At 41.0% G+C, this 23,883-nt stretch overlaps 2 protein-coding genes across 3 annotated transcripts; both read left to right on the plus strand.

The window, feature by feature from the left end:
* Positions 1-9,582: 9,582 nt before the first annotated feature.
* LOC131694593 (uncharacterized) lies at positions 9,583-15,046 on the plus strand. The gene is made up of 2 exons (XM_058983073.1): positions 9,583-11,330; positions 13,909-15,046. The coding sequence occupies exons 1-2, from the start codon at positions 9,583-9,585 to the stop codon at positions 15,044-15,046; spliced, it is 2,886 nt and encodes a 961-aa protein (XP_058839056.1).
* Positions 15,047-20,786: 5,740 nt separating this feature from the next.
* On the plus strand, positions 20,787-22,890 carry LOC131694594 (mitochondrial genome maintenance exonuclease 1-like). 2 transcript variants are annotated; one of them, XM_058983075.1, is made up of 3 exons: positions 20,787-20,892; positions 20,963-21,664; positions 21,722-22,890. In XM_058983075.1, exons 2-3 carry the CDS (start codon positions 21,129-21,131, stop codon positions 22,017-22,019), a joined length of 834 nt encoding a protein of 277 aa, XP_058839058.1. In that variant the 5' UTR covers positions 20,787-20,892; positions 20,963-21,128; the 3' UTR covers positions 22,020-22,890. The 2 variants fall into 2 exon arrangements, with proteins under 2 accessions (XP_058839058.1, XP_058839057.1); XM_058983074.1 differs by having other exon boundaries at positions 20,796-21,664; positions 21,722-22,889.
* The last annotated feature ends 993 nt before the right edge of the window (positions 22,891-23,883 follow it).

The following is a 23,883-nucleotide window of genomic DNA, read 5'->3' on the forward strand; positions in this document are numbered from 1 at the left end:
TTCATTCGTCGTAAAATAATCAAAAAATCCAGTCATTAAGCCTTCCTGGTAGAAGGTACACATATTCGTAGATTTGATATCACTATATGATATCTAGCAAAACGTTTGAATGATAAAAGATTGTATTATCGCGAAGGACTCGAGCGTTTGTGCGTTAACGTTGTTAACGTGCTTGTCGCGTGTGCTTGCGTGTATGTGACCTCGCGTATATAAATTCGATTTTGTGATCGTGTAGACATTCATATAGAGCATGTGCTCTTGGATGGTCACGTGGACCGACATTGTGATATTTAGTTTTCGGTGTACGGTTCACATTCTTACAGGGAGTGAGTTATTCCATATCACTAGAGTTCCCGGTCATGTCGCCATGGAGCGTGTTGTCCAGTAGATATGAGAGCTTTCATTTTTCTAATTGGTCCAATTGAATGCATAGACCTAAACTGCTAGTACCGAGGATAGAAACTTCTGGAAATGATCGGTCCATGATCGTGTGAGCTTTACGTTGAAGACCACGTTTGAAAATTTATAAGTGCTGAGACGTTCACCTGATCACCGGGGTGTTATGTTTGCAAAAAACGCGGGTATAGATTACGTGGATGATCGCGAAGAATTCGAACATTTGTATGCTAACGTGTTTGTCGTGTATATGTCGCATTGCGTGCATAAATACGATTTTATAACCGTATGTCAATTCGCATATTCGCGTGTGGTTTTAGATGAGTGCACGGACCATGAATCTCATAATTAATTTTCAGTGTGCGGTTCAGATGCTAGAAGGATGTGAGTTCTCCCATATTACTAGAGTTCCTGGTAATGTCGCCATGGAACGTGTTGTTTAGTTGATATGGACGTAATTTTTTTTGTTTGACCCACATGAAGGCAATGTACCTATGCTACTAGGGCCGAGGGTAGGGACTTCCGGACTCCGGTTACCTCACACAAACACGGACGTTTGTAGGTTCACTCCTGAGACCGCTTTGTGCATGTATAAGTGTAAAAATGTTCACTTAGTCTCCGGGGTGCAATCCTGTTTGTGAGATCGCGAGCGTAGGTGTGCGTGGATGATGATCGCGAAGGACTTGAGCGTTTGTATGTTAAAGTTTTTGTCGCATGTGCTAGCGGCTATGTAACTTATAAACGTATAAAAAGTATTTTCCAAAACCGTATGGCCATACACATGTGCTTGAACGTTCGCGCGCGGACCGTGAATCTGATATTTAATTTTTAGTGTATGGTTCATATCGCTATGGAAGGTGTTGTCTAGTGAATACGAGCGTCATTTTTTGTTTGGTACAACTAAAAGCATGAGTCTATCCTGCTAGGATCGCGGATAGAGACTTCCGAACGTGATTCATGATCGGGTTAATGCTTGAGACCACGTTTGTAAGCGCTAAAACGATCACTTAATTATCGTGGTGTTACTGTTGGCAAAATCGCGAGCGTCAGTATGTGTGGAGGATTGCAATTTAATGTTCGCGCTTGTGGCCAGGTTTGTGTTATCGCGAAAGCCACGAGCGTTTGTACGTTTGGAATGGGAGAGATTGTAAGTGTATCTGAGAGAATATACATTTCATCGTGTTGGTGAGTGTTAGTATAAATCTAATTTAAGATATAGTAATAAAAAGAAAAATAACATACCGAATGAAGAAAAAGGAAAGAAATTAAGTAGATGCGTAAAAATTGGACAATATTACTTTTAGTACACATGAGTAGTGGAAAAGCGAACTACCAGAAGTACATCAAAAACACCCAAATGAAGTAGAAGAAAAGAACACATTAACATGCAATCAAACTACTTATTTTTTCATGCTATGCTGACCGAGAATAGATTATTCACGTGCGTCGGTAACTTAATCGTACTTCAATTTATCCAATCCGATCTTCCCGAATGAATCGAATCGAATGCAGGAATTGAACGCCGTTAAAAAGTGACCAACGAATCCTAGGAAGAGGCATCCACTAATCTGTCATATGCGTTCTGCATCCATTCTCTGACCCAGCTATCACAAATAAGTACTCAGACGAACGTATACACACTTAGTTGTACACTAGTGTTAAATATTATTCTTATTACAACACAACCACTAACAACTACATTTACATCTTTTTTAAATTACCCTGTGCATGATGACGAAGTCGATCGATAAATCGACACACAATGACCCACACTACAAGTCGTGCTCACAAACATTGCCATTAAGCTGTTGAACAATGTTTGCAAATACAGCCTACAAAAAAGTCAATCCACGGCGACTCGCCAGTCGGCCATGCCAGTGTGCACAGACTGTTGGCTGACCGTTAGTTTGGGCTGGTGCAGAGTATGAAAAAACACAAAACATAAAAAAGGCCCATAAGCCGTCTCGGTCTCCTCGATGCACCACTATCGAGGCGTAGTGCAATTACCATCTTAAAGCTGTTGTTTGTCAGAGGTTCTTTGAAACTAATGCAAAAATATACCGTCAACCTAGGGGAGGGACAAATTATTTTTTTAACGTTGGACTAAAAATTCTATTTTTGAAAAACATTTTTAATTATATTGAATAGATTGTATAAAAATTTCAGAATTACTTTCGAAGTTCTTTATTTCAATTATAATAGATCGAATACTGGTGTCTAGTGCACATACAATTTTTAATGTTATAATTGTAATATCTCGCAGTGTTTTAAGATCCGCTTCAAAAATTTTACACAACCTTTTAAGCATAATTCTTAATAATTAAAGGAAAAATGAGCAAAAAAATTGGCCCAACTTTAAAAAAAATCAATTTGTTTATAAAAATTGTAGAATACATAAGTTGTTTAAAAAACAAAACGTAATTTTTTCCGGCAAGGTCATGAAAAACGCAACTTTTTTCATTCAATATTTTTTCCATGCATCGAATAGTTAACAGTGATTGAATACTTTTCAATTTTATAAAGCATAAGCATAAGCATAAGCATAAGAGATCGCCCGTAGTTGCTACTCCGTTATTGACCAGAACCAAATTAGGTTGCAAAATGTGGATTGGAACAACATGCTTGGGAATAACATGATGAGCCACATTGTACAATCTATTCCGATCCCTGCATGCTGATCAATACCGACGCCGGCCACGTCCGAATGCAGATCTTCTGGGAAAGGAAGGAATGTTAGTCCGATACATGTTGCTACTAGAGACCGAGGAATCCTCTGCATCTCCACATGTATCACGGGAAGGGGAGAGTTGTTAGTAAGTGTGCCAATAGCGTTATCATGTAATAATTGCTCTGGGCAGCCGGCTGCCGAGAATTTGGGAAATTTATCATTTGTTGTATTAATACGATTAGCAAAATAAGCAACTTGAACTCCGGATAGCCGGCTATAAGGAGCACTGCTTATATTTTTTAATAATATTCAATCACGCGACGAATTTATTCGTGGTTTCTATCGTGTCGGTGCTGATTTTACCCGGCGATCGTTTGAATAAAATGAGGAATCTTATACCGGAGGTTCATCAGACTCTTCCATAGGTGTCGCGGAGTTGGTGGTTTGGAAGGAAATAGGGTCTAGGATTCGCTCCAAGCAAGCAATGCGACCTGTGAAGCATAGTTTATTAGGGATCATCCATAAATATTGAATACTTTTCAATTTTATAAACTTCAAAAACTCATAACTTGAAAAAAATATGATTTTCAGCCAAAACAAAAAATGTGTCATTTTTTTTAGCTATAGAATGCAAGAAACATTTTTGAAAGGGATTAAAATTTTGGTTGTAAATTTGACGCGGGGGACCCATATGTTATTCATATTTAATGCTTCGAGTAATCTCGATGTTTCGCGTTTAAGCCAATATAAAGCCATACGTGGATTTACATATTGTCATAACTGGATCACCAACCCTAATTATTACCTTAAGCTACAGGCAACGAAAGGCCCGAGAATTGCTTTCTTGGACATTTTTATTTCCGTTTGTTAAATTTCAACTAAAAAAACCCCTTGCAGTCATTTTACGGGAACCTTTAAGTAATCGTTAAACTTCTCTAATATTAATAAATTTGAATATTCAAACACAGCTGGTCCCATAAATTTTCACTAAACACGTTGTACTTAATTCCGTCCTCCTTAAAATTGACGCTAGCTCCATAAGAAGAAACATATTCGAACAATAAAGAAATAAATAATATATTGTTACAATCACTACCTCAAATGAATCCCCAGGGAAACATAGTTAAATCACATCATTTCTCCTCACCATAACGGAGAAAGCAAAAAAACGCTCACCATTTCCCGCACATGTTGCACTTTACGACCCTTCTTCCAGCGTCCGTAGTAGCGTAGTCAGCACACAACTTCCGAAATCCTAGCGCAATGATGATCCCTTTTCAAACACATTGAATCCAAAGTTCAAGCAGAAGAAAGGAAATCCACTGTCGGCGGCTTATACCCTGTACATATGTAAGCTACTTGAACGTTCCACCAATTCAGTTCACTAAAAAAACAATTTTCTACTCTTCGTCAGTAGATTCAGAAGAGCGCCAACGAACCACAGAAAATGTTATGGAACGAAACAGTAATGTAACACAAAACATATGTGACTCTGTTATCTACTTTATGGCCCGATCGTTTTTTCCCATTTTCACTTAGTTTTCTTCCATGCACCGTCTTCTTGTAAAACGCACAAAACTCATTCAGAATACTAAACTGGTCTTCCTTTCTTGGCCGGGGCACGTACGAAAACTTTCAATCGGTTTTTTGAACACAAATAAATTTCTAAACTCCACGCTTGCCCATTCATGCTAAAACATCATCCTGAACATACACTGTAGTTGTTATGTATGGCGTTCAAAACCGATCTTCAGCTTTGTTCACAGGAACGCACTCTCGCGAAAACCGAAACGCATAATTTGCCCATAAATCACCACCCAGAATGGTTCCATTGTATTCAAATAGCGTGAGCATGAAATCACAACCGGCATAAGTGACCGCATCAGCGTGAAATAAAACGCCCCGATCTTATACGAACAGCAAACACATCTACTCCGATCGACGGTTGCAACCGAACTGAAAACTGTTTCCCCTGCGTTGATCGTCACATGAGTGGTACGCAAGCATGCTTGGTTAGGGGGACGTGTAGCGTAAAAACAAAGCAGTGGTAAACAGCTGCGAATGCAGCATAAGTCGAGCATAAATTGAACAAGAAACTGGAAGCACAAAGCGGAATCAAAGAAAAACAGAGAGATAAATGCTACGATACTCTCAGTACAGCTCTGCTCGGCGATTGAGAGCGAGAGAATAAAAGGAAATGGAAGGGATGCCAAATAAAAAAAAATATTATTTATGCCAGTCACACAGAACAGACGTTCAACAGGTTAAAGACCTAAATGAAATGGCGACGGAAACGAAATGGTAAGGTAAGTAGAATCGTCGCGATCTAATATAGTCGTGATTTATTAGTTGGGCCACACCCCCTGATGAACTAGTTGGACCAACTGACAGATGTTAAAAACTCTTCAAAGAAGCAGTCTAAATGTATCTGTATACATCTACAATTTAGGCACAGACAAACAGACGTAACAGCTAGAAGAAAATTCTCAAAAAATCATCGACCACGGTATACTAGCGACATCTGTTGAACACATTGCACAAAATGGGTTTCTGGCAACTGTTGATACTGGCAACACGTCTCATTGAGCTACAGTAGGAGCTACGGACTGTCAGGTCGACGGGGCTATCTCGGTGACAGCCGGAAATACAACAGCAGACGGGTGTGAGGAATTACTAGGTTTGTTCCAGTACCAGGAGAAACTGGAAGTACTCCGGAGCAAACAGGGAGAAAAACGTTCCTGTATTATCTTCTTCCCTTTTTCTTCTTTTGGTAGCAAACCGGAGTGAAAAGGAGCAAGAATTTTTTGCTCCGGAGCAACAGGGAGTAACTTCCGTGTACTGGAACAAACCTACTGTCACTTTGATTTCATCACCAGCGCAGAACAAACGTGTCAGCTAGGAAAATCTTAAAATTATATTATTAAAACTAATGTTCTTACTCTAACTTATAAACTAAATGGAAAAAAACGTTATTGCTATCGGTTTGGTTTATAGGAAAATGTATTATTGAAATTTGTAAGTTCCTAAATTGAATTTAATGTAAACCTAACCTAACTTAAACATGCAGAAATAGTACGGATAAAGAAGCTAAAACTAATTGTTCCATAAAACTACACGGATAAACTGATTTGTAAGTAACACATAAAATGAAACAACAATGAAATTAACACGAAAATAAAATTTACAGCTAAAGCTACAGTTACAACAGACAACTACTGTCGTTGTATTCTTGCTCGAAACAAATCGGACCTATCAGAGTTTCTCGCTCTCAACGTTTGGGAACAAACTTTAGAAATCATTGCAGTAAAACAGATATGCAATCGACACCGGAGATGCCAACCGACAAACCTAGTCACAACCCGCCTACACCTGATGACGATCGACTAGATTGCTTCCGTTGTAAGCGCCCCAACGGTGTGGAAAGTATGGTGCAATGTGACAACTGTCAAACGTGGTGGCACTTCTCTTGTGCCGGGGTCTCGGATTCGGTTGCGAACCGTTCATGGTCCTGCTCGAAATGTCATGGCGATGACTCACTAAGTGTTGCCTCCATTTCTCGCGCATCTCACAACTCTGATGGTACGAGAAAATCCAACAGGGTGAATTTGCAGCTTGAGAAGCTGGAAGAGCTCCATGAACTACAAAAAAGGTTTGTCGAAGAAAAATACAAGCTGCTTGAGTCCCAGCTGGATTTGGAAGACGACAACGCAAGTGGAGGAAGCAAATGCAGTCGATCAGTAAGCGAGAGAGCATTGCCAAGGTTGTGAATTGGGTAAAAAACAGTGCAGAGCAAACAAAAGCCTTCCAAAATCCAAGCACGACGATGGAAGGTCCTTCATCATTGCCGCCAGTACCCAACAAGGACGATCGAAATGCTACGACCATAGAGAATCAACAGTGTCCCATCGAGCATCGTGATTTGCTCAACCAGCAAGCAACACAGCAACCACCGAGCGTTATTCCAGCAACAGGTGGGGATACAGAGACGGGTCTTAAGCAAAACTGAAATTTTTCGACCCGGCATTCTCAACAGAATCACAGGTACTCTGCCATTGGCAAGATCAACGCCAACGCATGTACTGCTTCCCGGACCGGTACCAACTGCAACGCAAGTTCCTCTACATGGACCAGCAACATTTCTTGTCCCGCCAGGTCAGCCTTATTATCCTGTGACTGGACATTTTCATGAACCAGCAACATTGCCCGTGCCACAAGGTAAGCCAGACTATTATACTCTTCCTGGATCTGTTCCCGGACCAGGAACATTTCCCGTACCACCCAGTGAGCCGAAAAATTATCCTCTACCTGCAAATATACCACCAAATAATGATATCAATCTACAACATCTGTTGAAGCAATTTGGTAGCATTGCCTTATCGCCATCGCAAGCACCAATGCTTTATACAAATATAGCCTGTTTTGCCCCCTCGCACTCGCAGTTAGCCGCTAGGCAAGTCATGCCGCGCGATTTACCAATCTTTTCGGGAAATCCCGCTGATTGGCCGGTATTCATAAGCAGTTTCATGAATTCTACACTAGCTTGTGGGTATTCCAGTGCCGAAAACTTATGCCGTCTTCAACGGTGTCTAAAAGGCGCAGCATACGAAGCTGTGCAAAGCCGATTGCTTCTTCCAGAATCGGTGCCTCAAATTTTGGAAACGCTGCATATGCTTTATGGAAGGCCAGATTTGCTAATATCAGCCCTACTAGAAAAGGTACGTTCTGCCCCTGCTCCGAAAGCCGATAAATTCCAATCAATTATCGATTTCGGGATGTCCATCCAAAGTCTCTGCGATCATTTGGTAGCAGCGGGACAAACCGCGCACCTATCAAACCCTTCCCTTCTCGCGGAACTTGTCGCGAAACTCCCTCCACATCTTCAAATGGAATGGGGAACGTACCTTCAGGCATTTCCGGAAGTTAATCTCAATACATTCGGAAGCTTCATGTCCAGCGTAGTAAAATCAGTGAGTCAAGTGACAGTGTATGCAAGCAGCCATGGAAAGTCTAGTTTCGTCGAGAAGAACAGAGCAAAACCCAAAGGAAATGTCAACGCTCACTTGAGTGTTTCGGAATCCAATACCGCTGCCAGCTCGTTAGCTAATTCGGATGACGGGAAACCATGTCCTGCTTGTAAGCACATGGGTCACCGTATTCAGGAGTGTCGAACGTTCAAATCGCTTTCCGTCGATGGGCGCTGGAAATGTGTGCAGTCCGGTGGGCTGTGTCTAAATTGTCTGAACTCCCACGGAAGAAGAAGCTGTAGGAAAGTTAGTTTCTGCGGAACGAACGGTTGCCAGTTCCGTCATCATCCGCTCCTACATTCGTCTCGCAGCAATAACGAGACGACTTCACAGGCAGTTGTAAATATCGTGTCTAGAGTGAATACCGCGGAAAACTACACGCTCCGTGTGGATGAACGGTCGTTACTCTTTAAGATTCTGCCAGTGACGTTGCACGGACCCAAAGGGAAGGTGGAAACCTTTGCATTTCTGGATAACGGGTCATCGCTAACCCTAGTCGAGGACAGTTTAGTCGAGCAACTAGGTGTTTGTGGAATAAAGAAGCCGTTGTGTTTGCTGTGGACAGCGAATGTAACAAGAGTGGAGAAAGACTCTAAACAGCTTTCGTTAGTTGTTTCAGCAGCTGGGGGAAGGAAGTATTCATTAGAGGGAGTGCAAACTGTGAAGGAGCTGTCCCTACCCATACAAACACTGTCATTCGGGCATCTAACTGAGCGGTATGCTTATCTGAAGGGACTTCCAGTTACGAGTTATGCAAATGCGGTCCCGAAGATACTGATAGGAGTCAACAATTTGAGTTTGATGGTCTCACTGAAGATAAAGCAAGGACTTAAACGTGAACCAGTAGCTGTGAAAACTAGACTGGGCTGGTGCATCTACGGAGGTGAGGGAGCCAGTGGTCAGCAATCTTCAGTCAACTGCCATGCTTGCGGCTGCGCATCAGATCAAGCTCTTCATGAGTTGGTCAAGGATTTTTTCACCAAGGAGGACGTCGGAATGCAACTAATCACTCCGCTACTTTCGGACCAAGAAAAGCGCGCTTCTCGGATACTGGAAGAAACGACAGTTCGTGTCGGTGCCCGGTATGAAACTGGTCTTTTGTGGAAGCATGACCACATAGAGCTTCCCGATAGCTACAACATGGCTCTTCGACGACTTGAATGCTTGGAACGAAAAATTAGCCGTAATCCAGAGTTGAAGCAAGCTTTACACAAACAAATAGAGGATTACCAACAGAAGGGTTATGCACATCGAGCAACCGTAGACGAGCTAGGCGGTGCAGATTTGTGACGTGTCTGGTATTTACCACTCGGAGTAGTAGTGAACCCACGGAAGCCGGGCAAGGTTCGGCTGATTTGGGACGCCAAAGCTACTGTAAACGGAATATCTCTCAATTCAGCCTTACTGACAGGTCCAGATCAACTCACGTCTCTTCCAGGCGTTCTAGTTCGTTTTAGACAATTTAATGTGGCCGTTTCAGCCGACCTAAAGGAGATGTTTCACCAGATCTTCATACGTAAGGCAGATCGCCACTCGCAGCGGTTCCTTTTCCGGGAGAATCCGAGAGATGCCCCGGATATTTATCTAATGAACGTTGCGATATTCGGCTCAACTTGCTCTCCAGCATCGGCTCAATATGTCAAAAACAAGAACGCTAACGAATTTAAGGAGCTGTACCCTCGAGCAGTGAACGGAATAGTTCAGAATCATTACGTAGATGATTCTATAGAGAGTTACGAAAGTGTAGAAGAGGCGATAAAGGTGTCCGCTGAAATGCGTTCAATTCATAAGCATGGTGGATTTGAGTTACGGAATTGGCTGTCGAATAGTAACCAAGTCTTGATCGGTTTGGGAGAACCATTGCCTCAACGTAATAAGAAATTTACACCAGATAAGACGAGTGACTATGATCGTGTCCTTGGAATGCTGTGGTCAACTCATGAGGACGTCTTCAGTTTTTCAATTGAGATGAAGCAAGAAATTGAAGCGCTGATCCGTAGCAATGAGCGACCCACGAAAAGACAGATGTTAAGGTGTTTGATGTCTCTTTTCGATCCGTTAGGTCTATTAGGCCTTTTCTTAGTACATGGCAAGATCCTATTGCAAGAAGTGTGGAGAGCAGGAATTCAATGGGATGAAAAAGTGAACGACGATCTACATAGAAGATGGATAAATTGGACGAATCTGTTCGAAGACGTTCGCAATCTTAAAATCCCTCGCTGTTATTTCCCAAACGCAAGCAGTATACGTTATAAGGATCTTCAACTCCATATTTTCGTCGACGCAAGCGAGTCTGCGTATTGTGCCACGGCATACTTTCGTACACTGAACTCTGCAGGTATGCCTGAAATTGTGTTGGTCGCGGCGAAGACTAAGGTAGCCCCCCTGAAGACGCAGTCTATCCCACGCTTAGAGTTACAGGCCGCAGTTCTTGGGGCACGGCTGAAGCAGTTTGTCGAAGAAAACCACACTGTGCCTATCACGAAAAGGGTTCTGTGGACTGATTCGGCTACTGTGCTTTCCTGGCTCCGAGCCGACCATCGTAGATATAAACAGTTCGTTGCTTGCAGAATAGGAGAATTGCTGACATTAACGGATGTGGAAAACTGGCGTTGGGTTCCCTCAAAGCAGAATCCGGCTGATATTGCGACCAAGTGGGGAAAAGGTCCCAACGTGGTTACAAATAGCGTTTGGTTCACGGGTCCTGTATTTCTACTGCTTACGGAAACTGAATGGCCGAAGCAAGTGACTCGCTCGTCACCGACAGAAGAAGAGCTCCGTCCTTGCTATTCTCACAAGTCAGTAAAATTTCCAACACGAATCGTGGAGCTCGAACGCTTTTCGCAATTAAATAGAGCTATTCGAGCCGTCGCTAACGTTTATCGTTTCGTCGAAATCCTGAAGCAGCGTACCAGCGGTCAGAAACCATCGGCAGGCCCGCTGACGTCTGAGGAACTACAGAAGGCTGAGCGCCACCTTATTCGAGAATCACAGTGGCAAAGCTTTCCGGACGAGATGGTGGTGTTGTCCCGCTACAAGCTAAAGCCGGTGGATGAGCAGATTTCTATTGGGAAAAGCAGCAATATTTATCAGTTATGTCCAACCTTGGACGAAAACGGCATTCTTCGCGTTGATGGTAGGATCGGAGAAGCTCCAAACTTGAAGAATGAGGTGAAGTTCCCAGTCATCCTCCCGAACAAGCATCCGTTTACTGTTCTGTTAGTTGATAGCTACCACCGAAGGTACAGTAGGGTGACCATATGTCCTGGTTTCCCAGGACATGTCCAGGTTTTGCATCGACTGTCCTGGTGTCCTGGGAAGTCGAAGAATATGCTTTATTTGTCCTGGTTTTTCTCCTGTAAGCCTAATATATCGCAGTTACGACCGACCGGAATCATAGCTGCAACGTATACTCATCCTCAATCGGAATGCGACAAACAAAACTCAATACAGTGGAATCTGCCACTGATACCTTCTGATGGTTTCTTTTAATCTCTCAAGAGTGTCTCGTCAACATCGATGAAACAATGGTTACCAGCGCTTCTTTTCGGCTTAATTCGTCTTTCAATCCGGGATCCGAAGAATTCCCTTTGGTACCTCTGAAAAGACACATCGATGTTTTGGTGTTTCTGCTTATACTTGAGTTCTCTTGCTAGTGGTTTTTTTCGTCTTACTGGAAACCCATTCCATAAAAAGAAAAATAGAAACTATAGTAGTATAATTTCATTGAGCACTCTCTCGAGCTGGGGATAATGGAATTATTATAGGGTCGATACCAGTGCCTATTCAGTCGCTCTGCTTGTTAACAGTGCAGTGAATCAAACGAACGTTTCTACCTGTAGTATGCTGTCTATATATACCGTGCCAGTACTATAAACAAGCAATGCAATCGAAAAATAAAAGTCGTCCAAAGCCAGTGTGAATACTAAAGCACCGTTACATGTACGATGTACAATGTACGATGTACATTTCAAGATGTTCGAAACTCAACAGCATATTTGCAAATGCAGTTTAGACTAACGGAAGTCGTCGTTATACAAGCCCAACCACACTCGTTACTGATAACGTTTAAAACTTTAGCCATAACGCTATGGAAGACAACATGCAATACGTCGTTGAGCATGATAATGTTAGGACCACGATACCCGTTTATATTGACAATGATTAGATTGATATGCGTCTGCGCGATCTACACCTGGGTACTATCAATAAATTTATTACCATCATGTCGGAATACGTAACGGTGGAATCCTTTAAGTTTGCCTAGAGAAATTTGAGAATGTGAGTGACGGAACCTATTCCTGAACTTTCAATTCAAAGCAAAAAGCGTGACCAAATCTCAAATCACGCTGTGCCCGTATGAAGGACAGACTCCTGCGTGCCCTACGTTGTTACACAAGAAGACACACTACGAGAAACCATGTACACAAACCTCTAACGAAACAATATCAACTGCAAGCATACCCATCACACAGCCCTTTATCAACATCAACTAAATCACGCACAGTGTGTCCGATCATTGTGATGCGCCTACTACTTCTCTGACAGCATCACTGATAATAAAGTAAATAATAAAGAACACGGATACGCGATTGTGACCCGCAGCCCCCACAAACAACTCAAACCAGGTAATCGTGAAAGCCCATACAACATCAACAGCGAGGTCAGCATGAACGAAAACGATAAACCGAGAGAAAGCGGACTAAGTGATCCACAAGCAACAGAGGCAATGAAGTTAATGGATCTTCAACAAGAAATAATATCTTTACGCAAAGTAACAAATCGCGTACACAAGATTCGATTGATATGCAATAAAATTTGATTTATTTATTTGTATTTACACATTGATAATATTAAAAGATCAAAAGATGAAATAGCTAATGGACGATAAACATATCCTCACGCATGGACGCTGAACAGCGACTAACCGCCGAGTGTAGCGTCCTACATAACAGGGAGTATGGAATGTCGCGCTCAAACCAGTGCTGCGAAATTTCAAAATCAGTTACTTATTTCTGCTTGTATTTACCGAAACCAAAATTCAGATTCACCGCCTCCCTCATTCATTAACTTTCCAACTGACTGAAATTTCATGTAGAATCGAATGCTTGAGTGCAGAGGAAATATAAATTCCTTCACCAACCAAAGCATTCATTTGATATTATGTGGACTGTTTGAACTGGCAGAAACTGGCATCTTCTACATTGCCGAGCATAAGTGAAACCAAACATGCCCGAACCTGAATGCGCTGTGTCGGGAGAACGAATGATGAGGGAAACGAACCAAACCGCGACGGACATGAATTGAATTTTGTTTTTTTTTAAGCTCTGGCTCAAACTAATATTATTTACACCAAGGTATCTGTCAGTTTTCATATAACAATCGATAAAACGGAGAAATTTGGTAACAATGGCAGGTTTTGCAGCTCTAAGATCGAGAGATAATGGTTGTCATTAGAGATTGCCAGACATAGCTCAGGGAAGCTACTTGGGATCGCTGATGTTTCTGATTTACGTCAATATCGTGTTATTAGTGCTGAAAACTCCTCGCCGGTCCTGCACAGACCATATCAGTATGAAACGTTTGCTGATGATGGTGTAGCAAATCCGAAAAAGTTCTTGGTGATCGAATTCCGACGAAAGACTTAATGGCAGATCTCTTCCTCCCAGAACTTTTTACTATTGATGCTCTACCTGCCGAACCCCAGAACCTTTTAACTGCCGAAAACATGCGGAGAAGGCAATTTCGATTGAGAGGTAACGGAGGGAAGTACTCTTTCGTCTGTCCTGGTTTTTTACTCGTCTGATATGGTCACCCTAGGTACAGACACTGTAATCCGGAGACCATCGTGAACGAGATACGCCAACGGTATTACATTCCGAAACTTAGGATAGCGGTGAGAAGAGCAGCCAAAGCTTGTCAATGGTGTCGAATCTACAAGGTTTCGCCAAAGGTTCCCCGAATGGCGCCGCTACCACTTGCTAGGATGGCGTCGTTCGTGCGACCGTTCACATACGTCGGAATAGATTTCTTTGGGCCGTTGGCTGTGAAAGTGGGAAGAAGTAATGCAAAACGATGGGTAGCCGTGTTTACGTGCCTGACAGTGCGCGCAGTTCACGTTGAAGTTGCTCACAACCTTACTACGGAATCCTGCATCAAATGTATTCGCCGGTTCATCTGTCGTCGCGGTTCTCCGGCCGAAATATATTCCGACAACGGAACAAACTTCCAAGGGGCCGCAAGACTGCTGAAAGAACAGATCGATCTGCTAGCTGTTACGTTCACTGGTATCGATACGAAATGGATATTCAACCCACCGGGAACTCCCCATATGGGCGGCGCATGGGAACGAATGGTACGCTCCATCAAAACGGCTGTGGAGCTGGCATACAATAATAACCGTAGACTGGATGACGAAGCGCTCGAAACATTCATGGTGGAGGCTGAAGCAATCGTGAATAGTCGTTCACTAACGTATCTACCGCTTGCATCTGAAGAACACGAAGCTCTCACACCAAACCATTTCCTTTTGGGCAGTTCAAGTGGCGTTCGCCAGCCGGCGATGGAGACTACCGGTTCTTCGAAGGCTTTACGATCTTCTTGGGATGAAATACAGCATCAACTCGACGTATTCTGGAGAAGGTGGACAAGGGAGTATCTCCCTACGCTGACCAAACGGCCGAAATGGTGCGGCGAAGCAAAACCAGTAACAGAAGGGGAGCTGGTGTTGGTAGTTGGCGACGGCAGAAGAAATGAGTGGACGAGGGGTCGTATAGCTCAAGTGATCAAAGGGGTGGACGGAAGAATACGGCAAGCTATAGTACAAACTGCGAGGGGGCTGGTGCGTAGGCCTGTGGCTAGATTGGTGGTATTAGAGGTTGATGATGGTGGTAAAACTGGACCTGGTGGCCAGTGTTACGGGGGAGAGAATGTTGATACTGGCAACACGTCTCATTGAGCTACAGTAGGAGCTACGGACTGTCAGGTCGACGGGGCTATCTCGGTGACAGCCGGAAATACAACAGCAGACGGGTGTGAGGAATTACTGTCACTTTGATTTCATCACCAGCGCAGAACAAACGTGTCAGCTAGGAAAATCTTAAAATTATATTATTAAAACTAATGTTCTTACTCTAACTTATAAACTAAATGGAAAAAAACGTTATTGCTATCGGTTTGGTTTATAGGAAAATGTATTATTGAAATTTGTAAGTTCCTAAATTGAATTTAATGTAAACCTAACCTAACCTAACTTAAACATGCAGAAATAGTACGGATAAAGGAGCTAAAACTAATTGTTCCCTAAAACTACACGGATAAACTGATTTGTAAGTAACACATAAAATGAAACAACAATGAAATTAACACGAAAATAAAATTTACAGCTAAAGCTACAGTTACAACAGACAACTACTGTCGTTGTATTCTTGCTCGAAAGAAATCGGACCTATCAGAGTTTCTCGCTCTCAACGTTTGGGAACAGGCAACCATAGTAAATAATTTTTTTCAACCGAAATCCTGGCATCAATGTCCACAACACTTGTCAAATGCAAGATGATAAATGAAAGGTAAGCATTGTTGCAGTTGTTAAGTTTGAAGAGCGGAATAGAAAAATCGGCTATGTTATGTATTTCAATTTTCCATGGAATAATGATTGTAATTGGCTGATTTACAGAATGTAGAGTAACGACTGCATTTTTAAAACTCAACACAACCATTTATTGTTACGGGAAATTAAACAACACCAAAATTATTTTTCTTCCGTGCGAAGTAATCAATTCTAGTCGTTCTTTGGCCGATTCTTGTCTCTGTTTACTCTTTTCCTTCGCTCTTTTACCACTGATATCTGACATACAAGTCAAGTTCTCAATGTGTGTAACCAAAATAACTGTCGTTTTGAAAGGACTACAGCAAGTAGATACTTGGCGCTGGTCGGCGCTACGATCGGTTAGCAGACTTCCAGCAAGCGGTATACGGACATGGCGTGCAAGCTTGGATACGATGATTATTCACGCATGCGAAACTGTGTACAACGGTGATTTGTAACGTATTTTTATCCGAATGTTTACACAGGTTTTCCAAAAAAAAGTTCTAGCTTATGGGCCCTATTCTCACAGTCACGTCACCTAGTGACTAGAAGAAAATTTCCTTCTAGTCACTAAGTGACGTGACTGTGAGAATAGGGCCCTATATGTCTATTCTCTGTGGTTTTACCGTCACCGACCGGTATCGTGCGGGACACTATGCAGTGATTTTGAACAGTTTATGCCTTGGACACTTTAACAGGAATACATTTTACGTTTCCGGATCATTTTGTTAGTTTTGGTTTGTATTAAAGATGCTAAACGCCTTTAGAGAAAGGCTTACCATCGTTTGTTTATCTGTCAGTGTCATTCCAATCAAGCGCGAGACCTGTCAGAAGCACTAAATCCTAAAAAAATCGCTTTGAATCCTTCTCGAACGAGGGCCATTGACAGGTCTCGTGCTCGATTGGAATCGATAGAGATGGCGAGTTGTTATCCAGAGGGATTCAGTGTCGATAGTTTGCATAAGATGAAAATGGTGATACCCAATGTTTCTATGTATAAGTACAGTTGTCATTTTTCTTCGAAAAAAACGATAAAACAATGAAGAAAAACAAACAAATGACGTTACAATTATTTTTATCGGTAGATTCGAGATAAAAATGTGTCCCTAAGTGTTCGAATCGGAATATCTGAGGTGAAGTTCGACCTTTTCTCATTCGGCTTTTTATGCTTACTTCCAGGGTCGCGGACGTCATGTTTAATTTTACGTGTATAAAAGTATTACACTTAAAAGTGACGAATGTTCCCACCTTTCTTTCCCTTCATCTTGATTTTCGGGTGGTGTTAAGTGACGCATTATGGCTACGTGTCAAAATCGCGTCACTAGCGCCACGCTCGGTGAGGCGTATTTTTCATAATTTAAATCGACCGTTTTTTCTGTGGGCGATGAAAATTCTTCTCGTGTTACGTCTGTTTGTCTGTGACTGTGCTTTGCAGCCTGAATCCAATAAGCCATGAATACAGAGATGCCAGATTTGCAGACATGTCTGCAAATTCGCAGACTTTTGATTTTAGCTGCAGATTTTTTCGAAGACGCAGATATTTGCAGATTTTTGAGTTTGGTTGAAGATATTTACAGATTTTTTCGTTTGGTTGCAGATATTAACAGATTTTTGAGAATAAAGGCGTTTGGTTACACTAGTTTTATTACAGATTTATCTACTTCAGGTTTTTCCTCCATAAACTATTTCTCTCTACTAATCTTGGGCGATAAATGCACTATTTTCATTTAATATAACTAAAGTGACTAGAAAAACAAAGAGACGCCATCTTAATTCAGTGAAAACAATTCAACTAGTAACCAGGCTATAGGTCACAAGCAACACTGCAAATGTGCAAGCCTCACAAGACTTTGTTGTTATTCCGTTTGTTTCTTCTAGCCAATAAAAAACTGATGCGTCTTCTGGTCTGCTGAGTTTCTCGATCAGCTAAAACATAGTTATATCCGCAGGAATGGTATTTTTCGGCGGCAAAACCATATTAGAACAAAATTAATCGTTTGCATCATTTAGTATTCGTTACCCTAGTGCTAAATTTCGTCCTCCCATGGAACCAAGCCATTTTCTCTTTAGCGTTTCTAAACACGATGATATTGTAACAAACTTGGTTTGAGGATATCATTTTTATCTTTAAAATATTTAGTAATTTTAATGAATTGCATAACAATACTTCCATAAAAACAATGCTACATAATGCTAAAAATTTACGATTGACAACTCTCTTGTTCGTTTGGAATGACATTGACAGTTAAATTGGAATTCCAAACGGAACATGTCTCTTTGTTATTCTAGTCTCTTTAAATATAAAAAGTTATTTTTGGTCGAAAATAGTTTTCTTGGCATATTTGGTACTTCCCAGACTTTTAAAATTATTATTGCAGACATTTGAAAAAAGTATCTGGCATTTCTGCATGAATATCCGTATGGTGATGTTGGTCAAGATAGGGGCTCGAGCAAATGCAAGCGTCTCCTACAAAAAATGATCGATCATTCAATGCAAGAAGTTTATGTGTTGGGGTGTTCAGCAACAGTCAACATGGCATTACGAGTTATCAGAACTAAAATCGGTTTTTTTTGTCAAATACATGCCTAATTACATCACTAAGAACTGACATCCGAATTGAGTTTTCAACGTAAGAAATAACTCTGTCACATTGAAATGACAACAGCAATTCGAGACTGCCTGTGCTGTAATCGATCAGCAGACTTTCAGCAACCGTTATACGGGTCTTGTGTGCAAACTTGAGTAGAATCCTGATCCACGCGAGCGGAATGGGTGCGATGCTGCTTTGTAACGTATTTTTATTTAAATATTTTCACAGATTTAGGAGAAATCATCGTGCTGGCAGCAATATCTTATGAAAACTGGAAAAACAGTATCATACAAAAGTATTATTTTCAATAAAGTAATTGTTTCACAAAGGGCATGCCTTATTTCATACACTCAGTGAACATTCAGGTCAAATATAAAATCGGCGCGTTTCAAAAAGGACAATCGGGGCGCTGATCATTTATTTCTGAATTCGGCGGCTTGTGAAAATCGTCGGCGGCGCTGCGCGGCAGCGCTCACCTCTACGGTATAATGAAGACTAGAACGCTTAGAGCATGTTCAGGAGTGTTTCAGTTCTAGATTCATAATTTTGATAGTTCTATTATATAAAACTGAAAATTTTAAAACTAAAACTTGCTGGCCCCAGCAGCAGTTTTAGCGGATGTTCTATTCAGTTTAAAATTCATGTCTCACCATTCCTTCAGCGTTACTGCATTCAAATTTATTTTTCCCCAGTCTATCGAGTCTAAGTGTCTGTGCAGCAAACTTTGCATGTATTTAAAACACAGTTCTAAACGTGTTTTAAAATCAGCAACAAATAAAACGGAGTCGTATAACAGTTTTATATTTTGAAACAAAACTGTTCGAAATTATAAAACAACACGCTCTGCGGGGGATGTGAATGTTTCAGTTCCAGTTCTACTTTGAAACTCCTATACAAAATAAAACGCTCCTGAACATGCCTTATACTGCTAACGGTTTATTTTCTGTGAATACTTACAGGTTAGAGGTGGAAATCAGACTGATCTTAAGCTTGTTAGTAGTTTTCCTTTTATAGCGTTGATGGTGATAAGTGGTACCAGTTTTTCGTTGGTGGGCTTTCCTTTCTGTGATACCGAACACTCTCAATATGCATTATGCCAAACCCCTACCTCTCAATAAGCATTATGCTAAATGTCCATTATGCCAAACCCGTTGTGCCAAACTTCCATTGTACTATATCGGGTACACCCTATTTGCAGCACATCATGTGATTATTGCATAGTTAACGAATATCGAAATCAAATCGCGCATTATACAAAAAGTCGTAAAATTTTCATGATCATGTTTTGAAATTTTGTACTCCAGATCTTTGAATGGACATACATGTGAAATATTTCAAAGCTTCCATGCAGCTGCACAGCTGTTCATATGCGTCTTTCAGAAACGACGCAAGATTCATTTCATTCTGTGTTTTTCCCACTGCACATAATTACCTACATATTAAATATACCTACACTCAAAAAAAAGTAAACGTTATGCCCATTGATTTTACACATAGATTTTTGCAAATAACGGAGGCATATAGACACTATTTGCTGGCACATAAACCTAATGTGTGTATTCACAAGAAATATTAATCTTACATTCACATTTCATAACTATTAGGCACATAAAACCCCATTCTATAATAATATGCACATATAACTTATGTGTGTGCATACATAGTTTATACAGTTGACACATAGAAGGTATGTGTGCGCGTGATAACAATAGCATTTCTTCTTCATATGAATTTTAAGCGGTTTGAAGCAAATAGAATTAACGTTTGGATTTCTTTCAGTGTATGCATCAGAAAAAAATGTTTTCTTTAGTTCGTGCGACCTATTTTCTAAGTTAAATTTGGCAAGTAAAATAACATAAATTATAATTGAAAATCTCATTTATTATGAAGTAACGTGTCTTTCATTGATTTTAACCACTCCCTACTTATGTTTATTTATTATAAACTAAAGTTTATCGCCAACTTTTTCCCCAAGGTTTAAATCCAATGTAACTATATGTACCATCGCAATATAGAACATTTGTAGTCCCGTGCTCGAAAATTTTAAAAATAATCAACATTCATTGTAAGTGCCACTTTCGGAAAAAAAAAAAAAGTCTTATGTGCAGCGCCACATGCGGCAGGATTCTTCGGCCCGAATAGTAGACGTATTTTTCATACATCTTACAATTTTCAAAAGGATGCATCTTACTGAAGGGCTTTAAAACTACATTAGCATTAGATATTGCATATGTATTATGTCCTTAAACAACATAGTCTATAGACCATCTTGGTACAGTTGTTCCATCAAAACACATACTTGTTCTCAAAAGGGATTTTTTAAGTCCATTAAACTTGAACCTCGTTTTTCTCACTTCGAGCTGAATGTGACATGACTTAGGACTTTTCGAATAGGTACTCATGAAATGTTCACATTCGTCACTCTTGCCATAAAATATGAACCAATTGCAGTGAGAAGCGCCTCGACGTGATGAACATTTGAACCTGATTTGACATTTTCGTTTTTGTTTTGTTTGCATTTTCGTATTGCCCAGTGCATTGTATTCATTAATGTTCGTTGAGTTTAAATTTTAAGTATGATTCCGGTAATAACTTCAGTTTCACTAAACCAAATAAGTCATCATTGTGAGTATCGTCACATAAGTAAAACTATGTGGAAATTGTTCAATGTGCGCCGTTTGGCAACATCTACCAGAAAGAAGCCTGCTCCAAAATTGCCAACCAGCCCCAGAGCGCGCGCCATTAAAAATCTGAACTATGAAAACAAGGCACTGTTTGGCTCGGTAATCAAAAGTCCTGCTAATGCTGTGACAGCGGGCCCCTCAGTGGACAGCTCAGAACATTCATCCGAATTATTCTGGATGCTTCAAGGGAACAGTGCGCCTTATACGAAGATCCAAAGCAATGAGTGCCGCGCTAGTATGGAAAATGTGTTAATACCGTTCAAAGAAGCAGAACTTCGTTCGATACCTTCATTTCCATTGACCCCCTCGGATTCCGGTATTCTGGAGCAACGATGGACCCGGCACCAGCAGTTTGAAAATGATCAGTACAAATCACCATCGGTCAACAAAATCCTCAGTGCAACTATGCCGGAATTTGCGCGGCAAGCACTTTTGAAGTGGAAAGCCTCAAAGATAGCCTTGCTGGGCGAGGCTGGTTTTGCCGAGCTACAGAAAGCAACACTGCAAAGGGGTAGCAATTTTCACTCTTGCCTGGAAAGTTGGTTCAGTGGGGAAACTCTGGATAACGATAAATTGCTAAATGCAGGTGAACTATGGACGAGTATAAACCCTCAGTTGGACAAAGTTCATAGACCAGCTCAAATAATTGAGCAAAAGATTTATCATCCATTTTTGCATTACAACGGAGTTGTTGACTGCGTGTCATCAATAGAGTAAGTATCGATTAACTCGGTGCATGTACCGAGAGAAACTAACAATTATATTTTCAGAAACAAAATGCACATAATCGAATGGAAGACATCAGAGAATCAAAAATTTAGTCTGTCGGCGACCTTTGATGCTCCACTGCAATTGTGTGCCTATCTGGGAGCGTTGAGGACCGACCCCCTGTATTCGGATTTGAACATATCCGACGGTGCTGTGTTCGTTGCCTACACCAACGGTAAGCCAGCACATGTTCATCTGATCAATCATGCTAAGCTTAGGAAGTACTGGTCAGCATGGTTGCAGCGGTTGCAGGAATACTGGACCCGATACCGTGACAATACCTTACCGGAACCGATTTGATGCGTGGAATGATTAAAATATATGTGCTGAAGCGTTTCATTGTGGGCATTTTGGTCGGTCAAGGAATACTGTCAAGGCAAATAAATGGAATGTTGATTCATGGTATGGCTGTCATGTCAATTCATGAATCTAGTCATATAAATCTGTAGTATTTTCAAAAATGGTTGCTGCACTGGCATAAATTCGTAGTTATTACTGGAAAATTGACCATATTGGCCACATAACGACTTTCCGGAAGTTCTGGAACATCCATACTCCTTGTCCTCAAGCTTTGAGAAATTTTCTTGTCCTGGAGCGTTGAGAAATTTTCTTGTTCTCGAGCGTTGAGAAATATCAGTCGCATAAATTCGTACTTATGACTGGGACAGGGGCCTATAAGGTTTTGTTCTGGCCACATATACGACTCTTTTGCAATAATAATTCTTTGAAAAAAAACAAGAACCTTCAGGAATACCACACACTTTCAGCGCCAGTTCCGGATATTTCGGAAGATCGCTACGTTACCAATTGGGTCCATATCCCAGCCACAACTACGAAATTACGCGAATGATATTTCCAAAAATAAAAAAAATTCTCGAAACTATGAACTTATGCCAATGAAGCGTGAATAGATGTTTTCGAAAAAACTTCAGAATACCAGAACTAGATCATGAATTAGCCAGTTTTACGAATGTTACAAATCTTCCGGATGAGTTTCACGTAGAATTCAGGGAGAGTATTTGAATTGATATTGTTCATTTTAGATGGGATGTTATATAAGCTTTCAAGAATATTATAAATTTTTGGAATCAGTTTCATTAATTGACCACATTATCGCTTGTTCAGTATTATGAGGAATACGATTGTATCGCTGGAATCGGAATCGTAATGCGGAACATCCAGCATGACCGATGTTTCATGTACAAGACTGTTATGTACATTCCCATTTTTGTTTTGTTTGTGTTTACTGTTAGTATTCTGTCAATAAACCTGTGATTTATGGTGAGGGTTCTGCATGTATCTATGTATGCCAAACATGACCCTGTTCGACACCAATTCCCACTGGCCGACCTGGTCAAATACGGTAACATTAACCAGAAACTGAAAATTGAAACACTAACAAACAATTTGGGTACAAGTACAAATAGATTTGGCTGGAAATGAGTTCGAAATCCGGGTCAATATGACCCGCTAACACCTTATTCGTAACTTTGTTTATACAGCCCATACGGAATGTCCGCAAATTTTGAACTCTATGGAAAATCGTTGCTCTCCACGAAATAGAAAGTCAAAAGATTCCAAACTTCTAGATGCAAAACTTAAAAAGTTATCGCATTTTGAAAGTTCATTTTGGGTCATATTGACCCCAACACCTCAAGAGGGTTTGACGTGACAATCGCGATGAAGTGCTCATTTTTGGAGAGATTTGATGCAGTCTTCTATAAAACTTCTTTTACTTTTTTTTATTATATGAACTTTAACCAAACAGAGCCGTAGCTCTTTTATATATCACTATCTAGCATCTATCCAACAATAGGCATAATAAAACGAGCTTTAATGGTTATCCGGCAGATTTTGCGCAAGCGCTTAGCTATAGCACCTTGCAGCCATTGCCTATTTACGAGACGGGGAATTTTTTTTTTTCCTCGCCAGCTGGGTATTGGGGGTCGTTTATTTCTATCTGGCTCTTGTACACTTCCGCGTCATCATCGTGCTTGCTGCTTTTACGTTCGTAAACATCTGATTTCTTCCTTCCTTGTTACCTTTACGACTATGAACTTCTTCAATGATTGTGCTGGCTGTAGATTTTGAGGTACTTGACGCAGCTTTTGTCCTTGTCAATATTACCTGAGTAGGTGTGTGTGTGCGTGTGTGTGTATACAAT

The sequence above is a fragment of the Topomyia yanbarensis genome, unplaced genomic scaffold (assembly GCF_030247195.1).
Source record: "Topomyia yanbarensis strain Yona2022 unplaced genomic scaffold, ASM3024719v1 HiC_scaffold_103, whole genome shotgun sequence".
In the NCBI taxonomy this organism is placed as follows: domain Eukaryota; kingdom Metazoa; phylum Arthropoda; class Insecta; order Diptera; family Culicidae; genus Topomyia; species Topomyia yanbarensis.